Source organism: Seriola lalandi, unplaced genomic scaffold, assembly GCF_002814215.2.
Source record: "Seriola lalandi dorsalis isolate HSWRI2012SDOR001 ecotype SW California unplaced genomic scaffold, Sedor1 jcf7180002054981, whole genome shotgun sequence".
Classification (NCBI taxonomy): Eukaryota; Metazoa; Chordata; class Actinopteri; order Carangiformes; family Carangidae; genus Seriola; species Seriola lalandi.
This window is the reverse complement of record NW_019525661.1, coordinates 612,499-631,931: the sequence shown is the minus strand read 5'-3', so window position 1 is coordinate 631,931 and position 19,433 is coordinate 612,499. Positions and strand designations below refer to the sequence as shown.

Below are 19,433 nucleotides of genomic sequence, written 5' to 3'. Positions count from 1 at the left end.
CTCCTCCCCTGTTGAGGGATGGTTTCTCTACTTTTACATAGATGGCCTCTTTTACTCCTCTTTCAAACCAACTATCCTCTCTGTCTAGGATGTGTTGCTGGTGTTTGTTGTTCCACCAACCAACTTTCCACCAACGACAGTCATGCAAATGACTGTCGTTGACACTTGGAGCACACCAGGTCTCCACACCAGAAAGTAGGACCAGTCCCAGCCTGGTCAGATGCGTACATGAACTGATGAAGCCTCTTGGATGAGAGGTGAAACGTCTTCCCAGACTTCTCAGACTTCCCAGACTGTCTTTGCCTTTTTGTCCACTGAACTATATATACGATTGTTAGGTATTTTTCTCTCTGACTATTTAGTGTAATACCACCAAGCATTGGTGGTTCAGTGGTAGAATTCTCGCCTGCCACGCGGGAGGCCCGGGTTCGATTCCCGGCCAATGCAACGATTCTTTTTTATTTTTGCCAACTGGTCATATTTGGTCTCAGACTCTGAAAGCTTTTGGTGCCAAAGATTACTTTTTCAGTGGTTCTACTAGGATTTTTTGGTGTGTCCATAACAGTAACATTGCTCTATGCCTTACTGTTACTGCCTTACGGGCTGGGTAATGGTGCGTTTTTATATTCAATGCCACTCAGTGGGTGTGCAGCTTCTCCTCGTTAGTATAGTGGTGAGTATCCCCGCCTGTCACGCGGGAGACCGGGGTTCGATTCCCCGACGGGGAGGCATCAGTTTTTGTTCTTTCCACCCACTGATGTCTAAAGCATAAGCAGAGAGCATGGACATAGAAATTTGTTTTTTCTTACAATTTTGTTTCTGGTGAGCAAAGAAAGTTGTGGTTACATTCAGCGTTTCTCACGAAAGCACCGTGTGTGCATGTTTGAAGCATTATAAACATATAATGGGGGAACAAATAAAGTATTAACAATGCTGCTGCTGGAGAGGGGACTGGTACAAGCTGACTGATAACACAGCATTTTGGAGAGCTGTTGGTAAAAGGAGACATGGGAGTGAGTGAGAACTGATCAATTATGAAACATTTCTCCACAGTGATATAACTGTTATGGGCTGCCGTGCTTACATTCATAATGAAAGCTAATGAATGGTTCTCAACCACTCCTCGTTAGTATAGTGGTGAGTATCCCCGCCTGTCACGCGGGAGACCGGGGTTCGATTCCCCGACGGGGAGAGTGATTTTTTCCCTCCCACTGTAAAGCACAGACAGAGAGCATAGACATAAAAATCACATTGTGCTCACAGTTATTTTTACTTTCACAAGTATTTCACTGTTATGTCTGTAAAAGAGTTACTTGCATCATTCATTAATATAGAAGCACACATACAGAGAGCATACAGAACAATGCTAATCATCTTTGGCTTCCCCCCACCCATCTTTGTCTATCTGCCTCATAGGAAGGAGAGGCCTGAAACTCCCTACAGTTCATCTCCTTGGCCATGACTTTCTCTCTGTACAGAGAGTACACTTTAGGTGGGCGCTAAATGTATTTTCCTGTCACTCCAGGGAAGCTTGTATGTATATGTGTGCAATTTGGTCCTTGTTTCAGGAGTGGTGTGCCCTTAACTAGCAGAGACTGGTTGTCTCTGGGAGGTTCAGAGGATTGGCAACTGATGGCAGAGATGTTTTGTTGGGGGGTGGTGGAGGATTAAGTAAAGTTTTGGAGGTGGAAAATAGTTTCCAAGTGTCTGTAGTACTGCTGATGTTGTCAAAGCAAAAAGCATCTTGCCACAATTTGTCATTGGCTGTGACGGACAAACATTTGCATTTCCTCATTTGACAGAAACTTTTATCCAAAGCGATGTAAAAGTGAAGAAAATCACTAAAGCTTCAGTGCAGTAGGCGTAAGTACTAAGCACTACATCTACATCTACACTACATCTATTTAATAAAGGGGATCAAGGGATCCCCCGGTCTGATAACATTCAGTAGCTTTTTTCGCCATTGTGAAAACCACAGATGAGAACGGTCTGGACAGTGATTGCCTTGTGTGCAGGGATGGTAATGTCAGATGGTATTCCTTTGAGGAACTCGGTAGCCGAGAAGGAGCATAAGGCCCAAGTCGGAAGGTCCAAGTAGATGGGTGCTGTTCCAGAAGATACTCTGAGGGCATCATTAGTGACTTGAATTTGATTCAGGCGGCCATGGGTAGCCAGTGCAGGTCGATCAGTAGCAAAGTGATATGTGCCCTTGTGCTGTATTTCCGACCATCTGGAAGGGTGTCACTGAGCACAGTGGCAGGAGCATTGGTGGTTCAGTGGTAGAATTCTCGCCTGCCACGCGGGAGGCCCGGGTTCGATTCCCGGCCAATGCAACAATATCTTTTCAGACTCTGTAAGCTTTTGATGCCAAAGATTACAGTGACAGTGCCAGTGAGTAGCTTAACTTCACAGAGTTAAGTACATGTGCACAATGGTAGGCCTGCCAGAAGGCCATTAAAGTAGTCAAGATGAGAGATAACCATGGCCTGGAAAAGATAAGGCCTTACATTTCTGATGTTGTGTAGAGCAACATGCAGCACGTTCCAAGAAGGATAACTGGTCCTTAAACATGACACCCAGTTTTTTTGCGTCTTTGGTTGGGGTGAGAGATGAAGAGGTGATTTTGATATTGATACTGTGGTGGAGAGACTGATTTGTCAGGGTGACTAGGAGCCCAGCCTTAGAGAAGTTTAGTTGAAGGTGGTGTTCCTTCATCCATGCAGATACACATGTAGCTGAAATCCTGATACAGAGACAGAGAGATTGTTTTGCTGGAACATAAGGTATAGTTGGGTGTCGCCTGCATAGTAATGATATACGAAGACATGCAAGCAGACAATTGGAGCCAAGGAGGTGGTGTATATTGTAAACAGCAGAGGTCCCAGTACTGATCTTTGGGGCACTCAAGTGGAGAGGGAATAGGATAAGGACATTTGTCCTTCCTATGACACGCTGAAGCAGTACCCAGTGAGGTAGGATTCAAACTAGGACAGGGCTTTTAGTTCATCTTTTAATATGTTTTTTGCTTCTGTGTCATGAACCAAGAAACTTAGTGGCTCCCTTTAGGATACTTTGCTTCACTGAGCCTAGCATTTGTGATCCTGGATAACTGGTGGTCATCCACTAGTCCAGTTAACTCTGGGTTAACTGACAACAAAATTCATTCAACACAATTCCTTCATAAATAGCAACACTAAATACTTTACATCAAAGGGTTTTCTGCATCCTTTTGACGATTATGCAAATTTTTTGATATTATGCTACAGTGCTACAAGAATGTCCAGCATTTACTAATTAGTAACAAAGCAACAAAGGTTTGATTTCTGGAGGGTGTGAGCTTGTTCACGCTCCCCTGCTGCCCAAAAATTGCAACAACCGGCTGAAACTTCATGAAAGAATGAAGAGTTAATGTGCTTTCAAACACTTTCCATGCGATAACTTTTGTGAGGCTCTGTTTGAAGATTATTTGTGCCACTTTTAGTGAAGACTAGTGCCCCATCATGTACATGATGAAAACAGTTGCCCATACTTATACTGAAACTATATAGCACACTTATGGATTTCCGGAGCCAATCTGTAGGCTCAAGACTGGACCAAATCCATGCATTGTTTATTAATGTAATCTAGGCATGCCACTGAGCTCGAACATGGTTGTACAACAGTCAACTGTTTATTTTAATGATATGAATGATTATGATGCAACCTTCCAGTGGTTGTTTTGAGCGTATCTAAGTTCAATTTTGTGGTTGAACAACACCTCTAAAACACAGAGTTTGTTGGAAACTGTCAGTATTTAGTTTGCTGATGTTTCAGTCTAAGGCTACGTCCACACTACTACGTTTTCGTTTGAAAACGCATCTCTTTTGCTACATTCTTGCCTTCGTTCCACATTACTCATGAATGGTCGGTTGAAAACTGAGTCCTCACACCGGCCAATTGGAGATTTTCCCTTGATGTCGTCATGAAATACCCCCCCCCCCCCCCCCCCCCCCCCGGTGGGTGACACAGCTAGGTGTGTGTTCCGCCCGCTGAGTCTGCCTTATTATACTTGAAAGGTGTTATAGCTGTCTGTAAAGTCAAGCAGGTAATATTCAGACTAAACCTAGGCTTTGCAGTGATTAGCATAGGTGTTTGTGTTTGTTTATTAGTGCTGTGAAAGTTAGTATCAAGAGTAATGCCTTATGATGTCCGTTTTAACGTTGATATCATGTTTACACACACAGTGCCTGTAGGAAATACCTAGATAAGCGCAGAGTTACAGGGAATATAGGCTACAAACATTAGTAACATTAATCTATGCCTTTCAATGCCAGAAAGGCCAATGTCAGTGCCAGTGAATAGGTTAACTTCACAGAGTGAAGTACATAACTGACCGAGAGGTAAGGTGAAAACAAACAGGGCTGGGTAGCAGTACTGATTCCTGGTTCTGTTTAGACAGTCCGCAATCTATTTATGTTTCAACACAAAACAGTTATGAGTGTCCTATGTGCAATGATGCATTTTTATATTCAGTGCTGCTCATTGGGTGCGCAGCTTCTCCTCGTTAGTATAGTGGTGAGTACCCCCGCCTGTCACGCGGGAGACCGGGGTTCGATTCCCCGACGGGGAGGCTTCAGTTTTTGTTCTTTCCACCCACTGATTTCTAAAGCATGGGCAGAGAGCATGGACATAGAAATTAGTTTTTTCTTATGATAGGCTACCTGACTAGCGTCTTCTTCGTCTGTTGTCTTTCTCTTCTTAGAGAAGTATCTGAACAAGCTCATCTGAAAATGCAGTCAGCAGTTAATACATAATGACGTGTAGATATTAGCTTAATGCTATCAATTAGTTTACCCAAGTTAGCGTCACTGAGTTGGCTAATAAGTCTACCTTTTCTCCGGTAATTCGCTGCCTTATTCCTCACGACTACACTTCTCTGACTCTCACCTGGTGCCTGACGTGACGTCACTTTCAAGGCCGCGCACTCGCGAGTAATTAACCCAAATAGGATCCCCCAACCACCCCACTCCCTCCCTCCCTGTTAGCAGCCTCTCCCTCTGGGTCAGATTCTGAACAAAAGTCGTATGGTTGAACCAAAGCGCTTCTGACGCCAGGTCGCCGGTCACGGTCACTGTAGACATTACAGCATGGTGCCAGAAGCCCAAGCCGCATCACCTCCCGGAGAGGGACGTTGTTGGGACTCATAATTCAAGATACCAGATGTTTCTTTGCTCCACTTGACAAAGGAACTCACACTCCACAGTTCCTCACCGTTCACACCTGGGGATGACCCTTCCCCCCACGGACCTTACTGGCCAGCCAGTGTGGGTCAGCTTGTGACATGTGACCCCCAAGGGTGTCACCAAACAAAACCAGTCCTCTGGCCCTCTTCTCTCTCTCTTCCCTTCTTGGCTTGCTCTGGAGAGAAGCTCCAGCTCTCTCCTCTCGGTTCTTCAAAGGGCATCAAGGCCCCAGCCCAGGTCAGCTCTGCTACCTGAAAAACCAGCTCCCTCGCCGGCCTGCTCACAGCAGCCTGCAAACACTCTTCTCCTCAACAGCAGCGACCTGCTTCGGATTAACTGAGAGTGAACCAAATCCTCTTCAGAATCAGCCGCTATGACACAAGGCCAGCTGATTTTACAAGCAACAGGAGTCGTAGTAGAGTTAGCATGGAACAGCTAACTCTGTGAGGAGAACAAAGGAGTTAACAGCAAGCAACACAGCCAGACAGGACTTTACTCCACCAGGAAGCCTCCCAACTCACTGGACTTTACACCAACACTGGATAGGACCTCTTTGCTTGTTCCAAGGACTGGGTAACGTTAACTGACTGGGCCTAACCTTTCCCAGCATAGCTAAGCAGCATAAGTCTTAACTTTGTTAATGTACTTATTGATTGATGTCTTGTTGTTGTAATGTTTGCTTAGGTTGTGGTTAGTCATACAGTTAATCGAGTATTCGTATGTTCACACACATAGCAGTACGTCTCAGTTCTAGAACCTGCATGAAGCTAACTTCCCCCCTCTAACCTGGTACCTTTAGATTACATGAGCTAGGCTAACAAAGAAACTCACACCTTCCCTCCCACACACACTAGGTGGTCTCAGTGGCCATTTTGAAAAGTTTCTTTGTTTACCGCCATCTTGTGTAGTAGGGCTGTCCCAAACGATTATTCTTTAAACGATTGTTCTAGCGATTATTTTTTCGATTATTCGACTAATCTAACGATTATTTTTTTTATTAACCTAACAGTAATTTTATTGCAATTATTTTCCAGTTAGTCATTTAATATAACAATTTGCCCCATCCAACACACACACACTGCACCAGGGTGCTTCCTCTTTATGTGCTCGTGCATGACTCTCGTGCTAGAGTGATATGCCAGATGCACTTTGCAGAGTCTGCAGACTACCGCACTGTTGTTGCGAAGATTAAAGTATTCCAAAACTTTGGAGCACCGTGTGCAAGCCTTTTTTGCTGCGTGTTGCTCCACACACTCCGTCATACTGCTGGTAGACGCCGCCATGTTGTTCAAATTACACAGACGCAAATCTTTTTTTTTTTTTTTTACACGGACGCAAATCATTCATGTAGTCAATGACTTCAATTACGTCACCGCATTGTCCCAGCCCTTGCACTGCGCTTGTATCCGGGTAAACCAAAGACGATGGTTAGAAAGTTACGGTTTTGTTATATGAACATTTACCCTGTGTGGTTTTACACGACGCGTCGAAACTAAAATTCCACGTCGAATAATTTTTATAATCGACAACGTCGATTACGTCGGATAATCGTCCCAGCCCTATTGTGTAGACTCCTTTGTCATGTTTGTTCAGGTCACCACTTTGAATCGGCCATCTTACCTTTGTCTGTGTCCCCACAGACACACACACATACACCTACAGACACACATACACACACCTGTATATACTAGATTAGACATTGTGTTTTACTTTGCTCCATTGTAAATAAATGTCTTTAAGTATGACTACTGGTGGGTTTGATCTTGCACAAGTGTGAATATTGCTCTACTTGGTAGAATTCCAATCCTTCAACTTTAACTTACTGTTGATATGGTAATTGTCAAGGGTTTTGAGGTAAGTAGGACCCAAATGCAGCCAAAACTTGGTGGACGGTGCAGATAGGTTTATTAACCAAAATAACAGACATGGACAGACGACGTGAACAAACCTTGAACTAAAGAGAAAGACAACAGACGAACCGACACAGACAAAGGGAAGCACAAAGACTATATAGACAAGGGAGGTAAGGGTGATTGAACACAGGTGAAACACATTAGGGCGGGGCAGACAATCACCACACAAAAATAGGACCAAGACAGGAGGCAAAACACTGAGACACACAAGGAAACCAATTACAAAATAAAACAGGAAGTGAGAAAGTCAAAAAAAACAAAACCCTGGAGCTTCCAGGCTGAGACCATGACAGTAATTTGGTTATAGTTAGTAAGCTAATGGTTAATCAGAGTTCCAGATTAATGGTAATAAATTGAGACTAAAACCATATTGGCTATTTTGCCTATTAGTTTAGGCTGGTGCCCCGTTAACTTTAATTAAATTTAAAGTTATTATTTAATATTAATATTTTTAATATTAATATTTTCTTAATTTATGATAGCCAATAATTGATAAACAACCGAAATCCAACATATTTGGTGTCCAGCTGATGAGGTAGAGCTCAGACCCAACAGCGTGGTCAGGCACAGCTCATTTGCATTTAAATCTACAGACACAGAAACAGCCTGTTCTGAACAGGGTTGAAAAAGAGGGGTTTACAGGCATGCTGAAATATAGGATCGGAGTGGATATTTTAGCAAGAAACATTAAAGACATGTTTTGGGGATCTCTGAGACTTATTTAAACTTGTTGTTTTTACAACATTGGTGGACAATCAGGAGTTATCAGTGCACAGAATCTATGATCTCTTTGAGAGGGTTTAAAACATCTGAATCTCTGAAAGCTCAGTATCACATGTCAAAGTAGGATTAGTTATTACCTTAGTTAGACCGTATGTGTATAAGAAAGCAAACTACTTGAAACTTACAAATGATTCTCACCTGCTAGAGAAGTGTTTTTGGAACATAGAAGTAATTTTAATTTGAGATATTAAGTTAAAAGCGAACATACTGACAATTGCAATATTTACAATATGGAAATTATGAGTGAAGTAGTTATTATGGACATTAAATAAAAGTGTGAGGAAAAAAAGCTAGAAAAATATGATAAGGACTTTATGCAGTGTTTCACGCAAACTTAAAACCTTGGACTGCTCATAAAGAAAAGTAATAATATGGAATATTTAAGGTCAGCTATAACTTTTTACAAAGGCTGAATGAAAATGACAAATGACTGTAAACATGAAACCACTATGTACATATGCATGACAATGTATTCCAAACTATGTGCATACAATTTACATATTTACAAAAATACATTAATTATATTTACAAGCATACATAGAGAGAGCATAATAACCAATCAAAATCTTTTAGAATTATAATTAATTAAAAAAAATAATACTTGGAATTGATTAATAATCCTTAATTTCACTCCCAAAAACAATGCATGCCACTTGAATTTACAAAGAAAAAACTAAACAAGTTGCAGTTTGAATCAACCTGTATTTCAAACAAGCACACCACATAAAACACACAGCACTGGCTTTGCAAAAACAGGTCAGACTATATGACAGTGTGGTACAATGTATGTTTTTTCACACATCTCATTCGAAAACTGTTTGTCATAGGGTCTGTAATAAATCATGTCCTTAACTGGAAGGACAGAAAATTAATCAGCTCTCTCCTCAATACAGAACGCATTAAAATGATCATCAAAAAAAAGAGTATCAACTCTGCAGGTCAAAATGAAAGCTTGCTCATCATATATAATGATGTTGATGTTGTTTTCTGAAAGTAGGAATTTCCATATTTGTTCCAGTACAAACAAACATACCAATCTGATACTCCATTCCATAGTTCTTCACCCAATTAGTGGTTGACACTTCACAGTATGCATTTACATTAAACACAGAACTTAAAACCTCACCTCCCACCAAGCTATCAATAATCTCCCAGTGATAAGCCTCATGCACCATACATGGAGGAGTTATCTATTTTTCGAATACAGCGTGGATAATGCAACATAAAATGATGCTTTGGAATCGATCTCTTCTGAGAAAACAAAAATTTAAATAGCTTGTGGTGGTCATTAATCAAGTGCTTCAAATAGTATGTCATACCAGTAGTTACAATCGGTGAAAACACAATATTCACAATCTGAATCAAGAGGAAGAGCAGATTCCAGTGACAATTATTTCTTTCCACTACTTCAGCAAAAATAAGAGGAACATTTCTCACAAGACACCATGACTGAATAGCATTTAGTCCAAGATCTTTGCTAGCCTTATCCATTTTCAACCCACTTGGTCTAGTTTTTCTCTCAGTATAACCATAGTTGAAACTTTGGATCCTCTGTGACAATGATTCCAAAGACAGATACTTCTGGTTGATAAGGTATTGAAAGACAAGTTTGAGTTCGTACTGCACTACACCTTCAAGCAAATCGTGCATTATGTCAACTGCAAAGTTATCTGAGGTATGGAAAAAATGCAATGTATTGAGCAAGCATGTCTTTCACATGAATTGGAGTCATATCTGACCTGGAGGATCTATGCTCTGATTCAAGTCATAGAGCTGTGTATTTATATAACTTTGTAATGTTATAGTTCTAATTGTAATTAACATGGTTAAATTACAGATTCTATGATGATTTTATTATTGCAGTTCATGATGAAAAACTGTATGAGAAACGCTTTTTTATTTTACAGTCCACAGCTACAGCAACAAAGTAGCAACCAATGAAAATTAAGAGAGATTATCAGACTAGACAGTACAGCGGTCAGACATAAGATTTTTAGTCGCTTTTTCTTCACTGGCTCTTCTGTCATAAAATCCTGTAAATCTGAGCTGATTACACAGACTCTGGGGACTTTAGGTCCTTAGGCCATGTTCAGAGCTGGTATTAACATCTCAGGTGATCTGATCACCAGTGGACAGTTCTAAGTCCAGGTGTGAACACCCAAGACGCATTGAGGACACATTTGAGATCGGATAAAGGTGGAGGGGTGGAGCTGTGTGACTGTAACGTAGTGCGCTAATGCTGGATACAGACATGAGGGAGATGATGCCATACAGAACCAGAGTGCAGCCTGTTCCACTGGACCGATCACCACAACACGGCCACATTTCTCTCTCCATCTTGCTCACTCTGTTTTCATTTTTCACATTAAGTCACCAGCCTAATTCATGTAGTGGCTCATTGTGAAAACTCCCACTTCTCCCAGTGGCCTCTCCGTCATTGGTTTAAACGAAGTTGTTGCATTCATACTATTCATAGATAAGTGATTGAGGCTGTTATACTGTAGTGTGCATGTAGTTTATTGTTTCAGCAAACAAACAAAAAACACTGGTATTGAACATTCTTTGCTTACATTAATAAAAATGATAAAAGGTTCTTTAAAAGGCAAGAGTTTTTCTTTTGGCTTTGAGTCTTTTTCTGTTCATGTCTTTCCTAAGACGTCCACAAATGGTCTTCCTGAGGGTGCTGCTGATGTGATAAGGACGAGCCAACGAGCCACTGTTCATTTCCTGCTCCAGCACTGTACAATCAGAAAGATACACACATTTATGCATTCACTCGTGGGGACATTCCTTTACCTTTGTCGGAGTGTATATACAGAGAGGTGGAAGTATATTTGAAGATGTGGGGGTTTATTGGACATTACTAATAACACAGTGTTGCACAGTCTGAGCAGAGCTCTGACCTTTTTATGTGGTTTCATCACAAAAGCTTTCATGTGACATTTGAGTTACCAACTCAGTAACAGGAAAAAAGGACAGTGTCAGACTTGCAAAACAGAACAACACATTAAACACCGTCATGTGTGCTGCATAGGCCTGTGACATCATCATGCATGTGATGCAATCAGCTGACAGCAGGTATTCACAGTTGTTTACCAAAAAACAAAGTCACATTACAAATACAAAAATTAATTGATCTTATAAAAACGAACAGGGAGGATACCCGCTGTGTTTCAGTACATGAACCTTGATTTTACAGAGAGAAAGAAAAACATTTTTAACCCACAGTGACTGAAACCCAGTTGCTGCGGTGAAACATGGCCACATAATAAAGATATGAGTCGTCTGTTTAAATCCATCTCTTAAGCATTATTTGCTCAACTTCTGTCATATCCAGAGATATATAGATGTCCTTATACTGTATACTGATTAAATTGTAAGTGCTAGTTTCTCCTTCTTATCCAAATACCGGATACTAACGGTAAGTCTTCACTTTTGTGTGACAAAAGTGAAGACTTACCGTTAGTGACTTTGTGACTGTGGTTATTGGTTGGAAACAGGCATGAATTTACAGTGCTGTTTGTCCATTTGTGGTCGTCAAACTTCCAGCTATACATTTTACTGTCTTACAGTAATAGTTTGGGTTATTTGACATGGGGTTGTGAGAGGTACTCATCTATGGTCAGTGTATTACCTGCAGTGGATTCAGATCAGCTCCCCCCCCCCGGTTTAGAGAAGCAGCCGGGAGCATCTGGGAAAACGTGTTTTTAGTCATTTTGAAAAATACTCTGTATTCTTACACACAATTGCACCTACGCCTAGCTCTGTCTGACTCAAACAGACTCTGCAGAGTAATTAACAAGTTCCAAAGGAAAGGGCTGTTTGATGGCAAGATAAAGCGGTAAAAATATTCATTATTTTCAATACAACAAACACTTAAACTGATTTTAGCTTTATTCTGTAGGCATTTTTTCAAGTGGCTAAAAGACGTTTTTGCAGATGGCCCCGTCCACAGCAGTACATCAGTCAGCTTCTGTGACGGTGCTCCTGCTGCTTTTCTAAACGGAGAGCGTCCTGATCTGAATCTACTGCAGGTAATACACTGACTATAAGAACCTCACACAACCCCACATCAAATAACCTGAACTATCACTTTAAGGTGGAGGAGCAAAATGTTTGTGTCCACACTTGTTTCCACTTAAATTGATTTTCACACACTTTGAAGTTTTTACAAAACACTTTATGAGCATTCATAAAAGTAGAAACAAAAGTTTCAAACACACACTGAATCTAAATACAAAACAAAAACGTTACTTTCAAGGACCCTGTCTGACCAAGAATGGCACAGTGTCATAAACCTCCTCAATCAGTTCATTAATCACTGACACTGCAGAGGCTCCAGACGAAAAAAAATAGTCTGGCAAAAACTTAGTCCTGGATCAAGCAGCTGCCTCATTTTAAGGTACATTTCATTTTGTTTTAGTTATGTTTCTTCTATTTTTGACTTAATTCATTAAGTTTTGAAAATTCCTCCGATTCTGATTTTACTATTGTTTCCTTATGACATGATGGCACTTGCTGGGTCCTTCAAATTTAGATTTCATGAGGAATTATCTCCTGTGTCTTGACACATGTTTAGACCAGCCATTTTGAGGTTGAGCTTTGCAGAAATTAAAAAAAAAACAAACTTCCAGGGTCTCCAAGAAAAGATTTGACCCAAAACCATCCAGTACTTTATTTGTCAGTGTTAGGACTTGGCTAGCTCTTCGATTTGGTCAGGTGATGTCAATTCAGGGTTGTGTGTCCTTCCAAATTGATGACCAGAAGACTGGGCAGACTCGCTGCTGATGGAGTGGAGGGCACAGGAGGCCAGGCTATCACTGCAAATGACTGGATTTTCCCAGAATTCTGTGCAGCTCTGGAGACATGAGGAAAGGTTTTTCTGAACTACCATCATTCCTCTCCAAGTCATCACCTGGTTGGCCGGATAAACGGGTGGATGGAAGAAGGGGAAGCATGGGAGGAAAAGCAGGTATGGATGGACCGAAGGAAAAGGAGGAAGTCAGAGTAATGGTCATTATAAGGATGGGAAGTGGTACAGCAGGACGACAGGGTGATTATGAATGAAGAGAAAAAGACAAGAAGAGATTAGTGTTTAATAGCCACAACTAAAAGAGTCAAACTCAAATCAGTGCAGCCATTTGAAATTCTTTTTTAAATTTGTGACTTGCTGAAACAGACTTAACTCAGTTGAAACATCCAACCTTATCATAAGAGGAAAATGTGTAACAAAGATTTAGAAAAGAAAATTCAAGGCACATTAATACATGCTACTGGATGGATGAATTTATCCAAAGCTCTAACACAGTGTTTCTCAAACCTTTTCAGATTAAGGACAACTTAATCACTAAAATAAAACTCACAGACCACCCAATGCGTATGGACGGAGTTTGGATTTATCCACAAACGCTGCGGCTCACACACTGCACAGCAACAGGTGTTGCTATTAATGTAGCCTCAGAATTATCACGCACAATCAAACACTGGCCGGGTGTCATCAAATGCACCACCAGTCTCAGTTGTGGTGAGTACATTACTATTAAAACTCAACATTTAACACTTGCCTGTTGTGTCTGTTATGTTGGAGGTTTCATTTGATTTACTGATAATTGACACGGTCTTAATCCTCCGGTCCATGATCTTGTCCATTGTCCGTGTTTTATAGTTAATAAGCTGCTTATAACTGAAATTTAGCACAATCCAAGGGCAGGATAACTGTTAGCTTCATCCACATTTCCTTTCAAATGTCATGCTGATCATATTTGACTGTCATAGCTACGTGAGTAGACAGTGTCGCAAAGCAGTCGGTTCAACAGTCCAACAACAAAAGTCCAACAACATTGTTAAACAGCCAATTCATATAGGCCATACATATGAGTTGTTTTAATATTGACAACAACACACATACAATACTCTGTAGTAGGCTTTGTGGTCACTCACAGACAGTTTGAGAAACACTAAATAAAACAATAAAATCTGATATTTTAACTAGTTTACTCACGGACAACAAGGGGGGACCACACTTTGAGAAAGGCTGCCCTAACAATACCTTGAGTTAACCCATTTAAACCCATTGTTATTTTCAGGATAAATTAACCTACTCAGAAATGCCAGTGGGCTCATCAGAGGTACTATACATTATCTAAGATAGTTTTAATGAAAAACTGAGACACAGTTTGAAATTGTATGTTTAGCCTGTTTGTCCACAGGTTCCAGTAAATCAATATATAAAGGGACAGAAGACAGTGCCAATCTACCATGTTGAGTGTTAGCAATGTGGAGTAATGTGTTGTCAGTGCCATCATGGATGTGCAGACAGCAATCACTGGATTATTTTTGATACTGAAAAAATACTAGATGGAGCCACCACTGACACTGCAAAATATAAATGGACTGATTCTCCTGATATGTATAAACCACCTGTGCATCGTTATCTGAAGGAATGGAAGTGAGAAACATCAAATTGATTGAGGCTTAATATTAAGAACCTCAAATAGTTGCTTGTACACTTGCATATCTGAAATTGCTGCTAGATATTGATTTCAGTTCACCTTCTCATGTTAAGAATATTATCATTCTTTACCAAGTGAACACTAAAAACCTTTACGTTACCTTATTTTATTTTAACAAATTATTTAAAACTTAATAATGTACTACTGACCATATTATGACCATTGGGGCCTGTTAAACCAGTTTGTTTTCAGTGCTTCAATCTACATGTCCTGATTTATCTGAGAAAACAGTACTGTACTGTACTGTACTGTACCAAAGGCAATAATGACGGTATTGTACTTACAGAAACAGAGGAAGAGCGTGTCGACACACATGGCATAGACGCTGAAGAAACCATGTGCGATCAGGTAGGCACCTATCACCACAGTCTGAAGTGAGAAACATAGAAGTTAGACAAACTGCAGCAGGATCTGCAGATCTGATCACAGATGACAAGAAACCTGAGACATAATCAATGTGACTCAAACAGTAAGTGTTGTTTTTATGAATGTGTCTTAAAAATATTCTGTATAAATTGTATATATTTTATGTCTTTCCTTGTATTTCCATCTGCTTGTTGGTATATAATTTATATTCCTGTGGATTACTGGACAAAAGTAGATGTTGTGCAGATTGAGGGCGTGTCTCTATATACCAGGTACCTAAAGGCTCGGATTGATATTTGATAATATTGAATATTACAATATTTTCCTCCACATGTGATATTTTTCATAATATCAAAAATAATATAGAAAAATCACGAATATCGCATGGCATATTTGGGGTGGACAGTACTGAGATGTTAAACTTTTGTGTGTGAGTCTGACCAGCATGGGGACCCAGTAGTAGTTGAGATTAGGCACTTCCTCCTGGATGACAGGGATCTTCTTAGTGAAGAAGAAGAACGCAAACACGCCTGAAACACACACACACACACACACACACACACACAGAATGAACCACTGTATTGCTGATCATTACACTGTGAGTCATAACTTTATGCAAAAAGAAATGTATCAAAATGAGTTGCAGGTAAAACATCATCATTGGAAATTGTGATGTGGATCATAAACACACCCGGTGTTCAGACTTCCACCTTGTATTGTAACTCACCAACTCCTCCTGCTATCAGCACTTTGCCCAGAAACAACAGAAAGTCTGTCACTCTGTCCAGAACTGCAACCCTGTAGAGACAGAGTCAGAAAGCTCAGCATGTTCGAAACACAGTACCAGAGTATTCTCAGCCAGAGAAGGTGCTGCAACTATTATCATAAGAATTTTTTAAAAGTTTTTATTATTTAAAAAAAAATTACAGTTACATACAGTAGGGTGTACATTATGATATTGGCATAAAAATAAAACAAATATTAAAAAAAAAAAACTTCACTGGTTAATAGTTCATCATCAGAGACTTTTGGTCCGATTGATACATTGGTCGGCAAATTGAACTCAGTACAAATCAGTGACATCCCCACAGTCTGAAATCACTTTGAAAATGAGACTCAAATACCAAAGTCGTGCCCAAAAACAGCACAATAAACAAAACTCTGTTGAATTTACTGTCAAACTCCCAGGTTAACATGTATAGGTATATTTGGAGGTAAATCCTGTCAGCCTGTCAACTGGTCGGTTGGTGGTTCAGACAGCTACCAACAGTGTTGGCAAGATAAGCGGTTAATTTTGTTTAAGTTATTTCTCCAAGATACCATTTTATATAAGTTATCCATATGAAGTCAGGTGGCCTATATATGCTGAAGTTTTTCTCAGAATCAGAAAAATACATATTTTTTACTTTATTAGGTTTTTACATCAGAATTTGTTTTTGTGATATGATACAAAAGGTTTGTTTAAATATACAAACAAAAAAATAGGCTCCACAAAACAATAATACAGAATATTTCATGAATAAACATGCAGACTCCAACAAAAAATATATGTTAACAGGCACTTTAACATAACTTCCTGTGAAATGTTAGACACACAGAGTCAGTCAGGAAGATTTAGAAGACAACAGCAAGGCTGGCGAGTATAAATCAGGCCTACAGACTACATTATGAGGGAGACACCCCGGTGTTAGCATCAGATGAGGGAGAGAGACCACTGTGCACCATCAGTGTGAGGTGAGAGAGAGCCCATGGGTTCACGTGTTGGCGTTATCATCACCAAGTAGTAATTTGATTGTTTTACTCTTTCTATTATTGGTTTCACTGTCTTCTTTCCAATAAGTGTAAATATATTATTTTTTTTAAAAAGTGGGTGAAATATTAAATTCTTGTGTGTCAGTTGGGACCTGTGGAGGGCGGGCCCTGTTTCATTTCAGTAATAGCTAATAGCACAAAAATATATCCACACAAAAACCCAGGACACGGATCTGTCCGGAGAGAATGAGTGGGGCACTGAAACACTGATCCTCCTCACCTGACTACGTTTCTCATCAGCAGGCAGAAGGCTTCTCTGGCTGAGGTGCAGAAGTTCTTACCATAGATCGCCACCTGGTGCAGAAGAGACAACACACAGCTATCACAACAACCTAGGACCGTCCATAGCAAGTAGGCAAACTACTCACACTTCAAAAGGAGCACATTAAAGCAGCTCACCATGATGTAGGCGTTATGGTTCATGTAGCGTAAGAACTTCTCCAAACACCAGAAACAGCATTTCAGACAGCACAGTATGAACCTGGACACACTGTTGTCAACACCTACAGGACAAACATGTACAGGATCAGAGATCTGAGGTTATCCAGGTAACTTCAGGTTTAACTCTTGAAGATTCTTCACTTGTTACCGGGGTAACACCGTGGTAACTTGCGCTAAACTCCTAACCTGCTTTGGATCCGATCAAAACCTGTCAACAGCCAAACTACTGACCAATCACATCACTGGAAAAAACAGAGTCATCATTCCTACAGGATCCCGACAGGTACAAAAGAGTTAGACTTACAATAAAGTGACAGATAATAATTATCAGTAGTTATTTGTATAGATCAATGGATGTTTTGCCGTTTGAGTCTTTCCATGTGTCACTCTGGTTTTAAAACAGAGCATCTAACAAACAGAGGAGAGTTTATCATTAAATAATTCCATTATAACTATTGTAGCTTCATTTGACCTGAACACAGACTCTTTAATCAACAGGATTCCTGACAGTGATGAAGCTTTTACTCTCTTCTTCATCACTGCAGTTCAGAACAACATGAAGAGAAATTGCAACTAAACCAACAATGATCCAAACACTGTTCACTGTTTCCATGATTATAAATAAACATTTCAGTCAGTCTGACTCATCAGACAGGAACTACTCCTCTCCTCTTTTCTTTCTCTCCTCTCTGCAGCAGAAACAGTCTGACATTAACTTTAACTGTTTTATCTGCTTCATGATCAGAACAGTTTGTTCTTCATCAGACAAAAGAGTGAAAATACTGAGTAAGAAACTTCATGAAAATTCATGCACCTGTTCACAATATATCCTTAATCTGACCTTAATGATTAAAAATAATTTCTTCTGTTTCCTTTTTCTTCCAGTCGTGATCATATTGTTTATATTTCATCTTGTTGAATATCTCTTTTTGACATTGATGAGTTTACAGGCAAGTATCAGTGTGTCTTCTCATATCATATTAGCTACTTTATTCATGGTTCAGACGATGTTGCTTATAATGAATAACTCTGCCTCTTTCACATGAACCAGCTTGTAACCGGACAGGTAAACCCAGGGTTAACTGAGCCAGTTGATAACCTGCTTCATAGCACAGGTTATCAGGGCGGACAATGTTAGGTTCAGTGAAGCCAGATAACTAAAAGTTATCCTGGATTTGTTGAACTTGCTTCATAGAACTGGCCTCAGTGTAGTGATAGTAGTAAGGAAGTAAGGAGGAACTGTGTGATAGTGTTTGTGTGTATGTAAACCTCTTAGTTTCTGCTCCAGGTACTCCAGTATGATCCGCAGAAGTTGGACAACTGAAAGAATCAGAGCTCCAAAGGCCAAAGACCCTGTGTGATACCTGCAGAGACAGAGGAAGAGCTCAAGTACAAGCCTCTCTGTTGTATATTTCCAACTTTGGATAAAAGACAAAACAGGATCTCAGATTCGGTCCTCAGAGTATCTCCTGACCTGATGGTCCTGCTGAAGGATGAGAAAAGAGGACATGGTGGGATATCCCGAGGCTTCCTCCTGGCCCAGTAGTAGCTAGCAAACGTCCCAGCCAGGGTGCACTGCTCCAGGGCCAAGCTGAAGTTGACCAACCAAAGGAAGACCAGTAGGTTGGAGAGCTGCAACAGGAAGAGGTGGCGGTGGTAGGGCGTCTCCCCACCATAGAAGCCAAACAGACACTGAGACCCCAGACACAACGCCGAGCTGGAGATGTTGGTTCTGTTGAAGGTCTGAGGGAGAGAACAGAGAGACAGTCATTACATCTTTGAGCAGGTTTGAGCAGTTTGTGCAACATGAATCTCAGTCTACACAAAATATAAATGATACATTAATAAATGAGGTTGTGTGTTATGTTAATGTGAAGGGTTGCACAATATATACAGGTATATATTTAAGATATATTGGTTATGTCAGTTAGAATAATAAACTAATGTCAGTTAGTAAAATTTTGGTTTTAGAAACAGAACAATCCTAATACTTTTATCTACATTTTTTTTTCCTGACGTGAGGTGACACATTTCTGAATTTTTATTTATTTATTATTTTTGGGGTATTTTGTGTATTTTATGTCTTTAGTAAACTGTGGATGGTAGAGATACAGATTGATGTTTTGTTGAATCAACTAATAAATGAGGAAATTCTCTAACTACTAAGTATTTTATTATACACTGCTGAAGGAATGAGCCTAAAACCCAGGACCTTCAGTAAATACTCCAGTCCTGATTTCTTGAAGCTTTCACGTCTGTTAAAAAAGGCCGGTTGCTAACAAGTGTGTAAATGAGACTACAGAGGTCGTCAGGGACGTTAAACATCATCATCACGTTGAAGATGAAAACTGATCTACTCACCAGTTCACCTTTACAGCCTCCAG

The 19,433-nt window shown here is 40.2% G+C and overlaps 1 protein-coding gene and 5 non-coding genes across 7 annotated transcripts in view; 5 read left to right on the top strand and 1 right to left on the bottom strand.

Annotated features, from left to right (window-relative positions):
* Window positions 1-376: 376 nt before the first annotated feature.
* On the top strand, window positions 377-447 carry trnag-gcc (transfer RNA glycine (anticodon GCC)). Its single transcript has one exon. It is a non-coding gene; the product is annotated as a tRNA-Gly (tRNA).
* A 209-nt stretch (window positions 448-656) lies between these two features.
* Window positions 657-728, top strand: trnad-guc (transfer RNA aspartic acid (anticodon GUC)). Its single transcript has one exon. It is a non-coding gene; the product is annotated as a tRNA-Asp (tRNA).
* A 392-nt stretch (window positions 729-1,120) lies between these two features.
* Window positions 1,121-1,192, top strand: trnad-guc (transfer RNA aspartic acid (anticodon GUC)). The gene has a single exon. It is a non-coding gene; the product is annotated as a tRNA-Asp (tRNA).
* A 1,070-nt stretch (window positions 1,193-2,262) lies between these two features.
* trnag-gcc (transfer RNA glycine (anticodon GCC)) lies at window positions 2,263-2,333 on the top strand. The gene has a single exon. It is a non-coding gene; the product is annotated as a tRNA-Gly (tRNA).
* Window positions 2,334-4,537: 2,204 nt separating this feature from the next.
* On the top strand, window positions 4,538-4,609 carry trnad-guc (transfer RNA aspartic acid (anticodon GUC)). The gene has a single exon. It is a non-coding gene; the product is annotated as a tRNA-Asp (tRNA).
* Window positions 4,610-10,411: 5,802 nt separating this feature from the next.
* The window catches only part of LOC111648350 (choline transporter-like protein 5-A), a 37,777-nt gene continuing 28,755 nt past the window's right edge, over window positions 10,412-19,433 (bottom strand). The window contains exons 15-22 of one of the 2 annotated variants that reach the window (XM_023398213.2): window positions 18,524-18,792; window positions 18,319-18,413; window positions 17,008-17,111; window positions 16,829-16,902; window positions 15,524-15,594; window positions 15,238-15,326; window positions 14,715-14,799; window positions 10,412-10,656 (exon numbers count right to left, since the gene is read on the bottom strand). In XM_023398213.2, the coding sequence (XP_023253981.1) occupies window positions 10,514-10,656; window positions 14,715-14,799; window positions 15,238-15,326; window positions 15,524-15,594; window positions 16,829-16,902; window positions 17,008-17,111; window positions 18,319-18,413; window positions 18,524-18,792 (930 nt within the window). In that variant the 3' untranslated portion in view covers window positions 10,412-10,513. Of the gene's footprint in view, window positions 10,657-11,651; window positions 12,834-14,714; window positions 14,800-15,237; window positions 15,327-15,523; window positions 15,595-16,828; window positions 16,903-17,007; window positions 17,112-18,318; window positions 18,414-18,523; window positions 18,793-19,433 lie in introns of those variants that run through there. The other variant, XM_087171803.1, reaches the window with a different exon arrangement.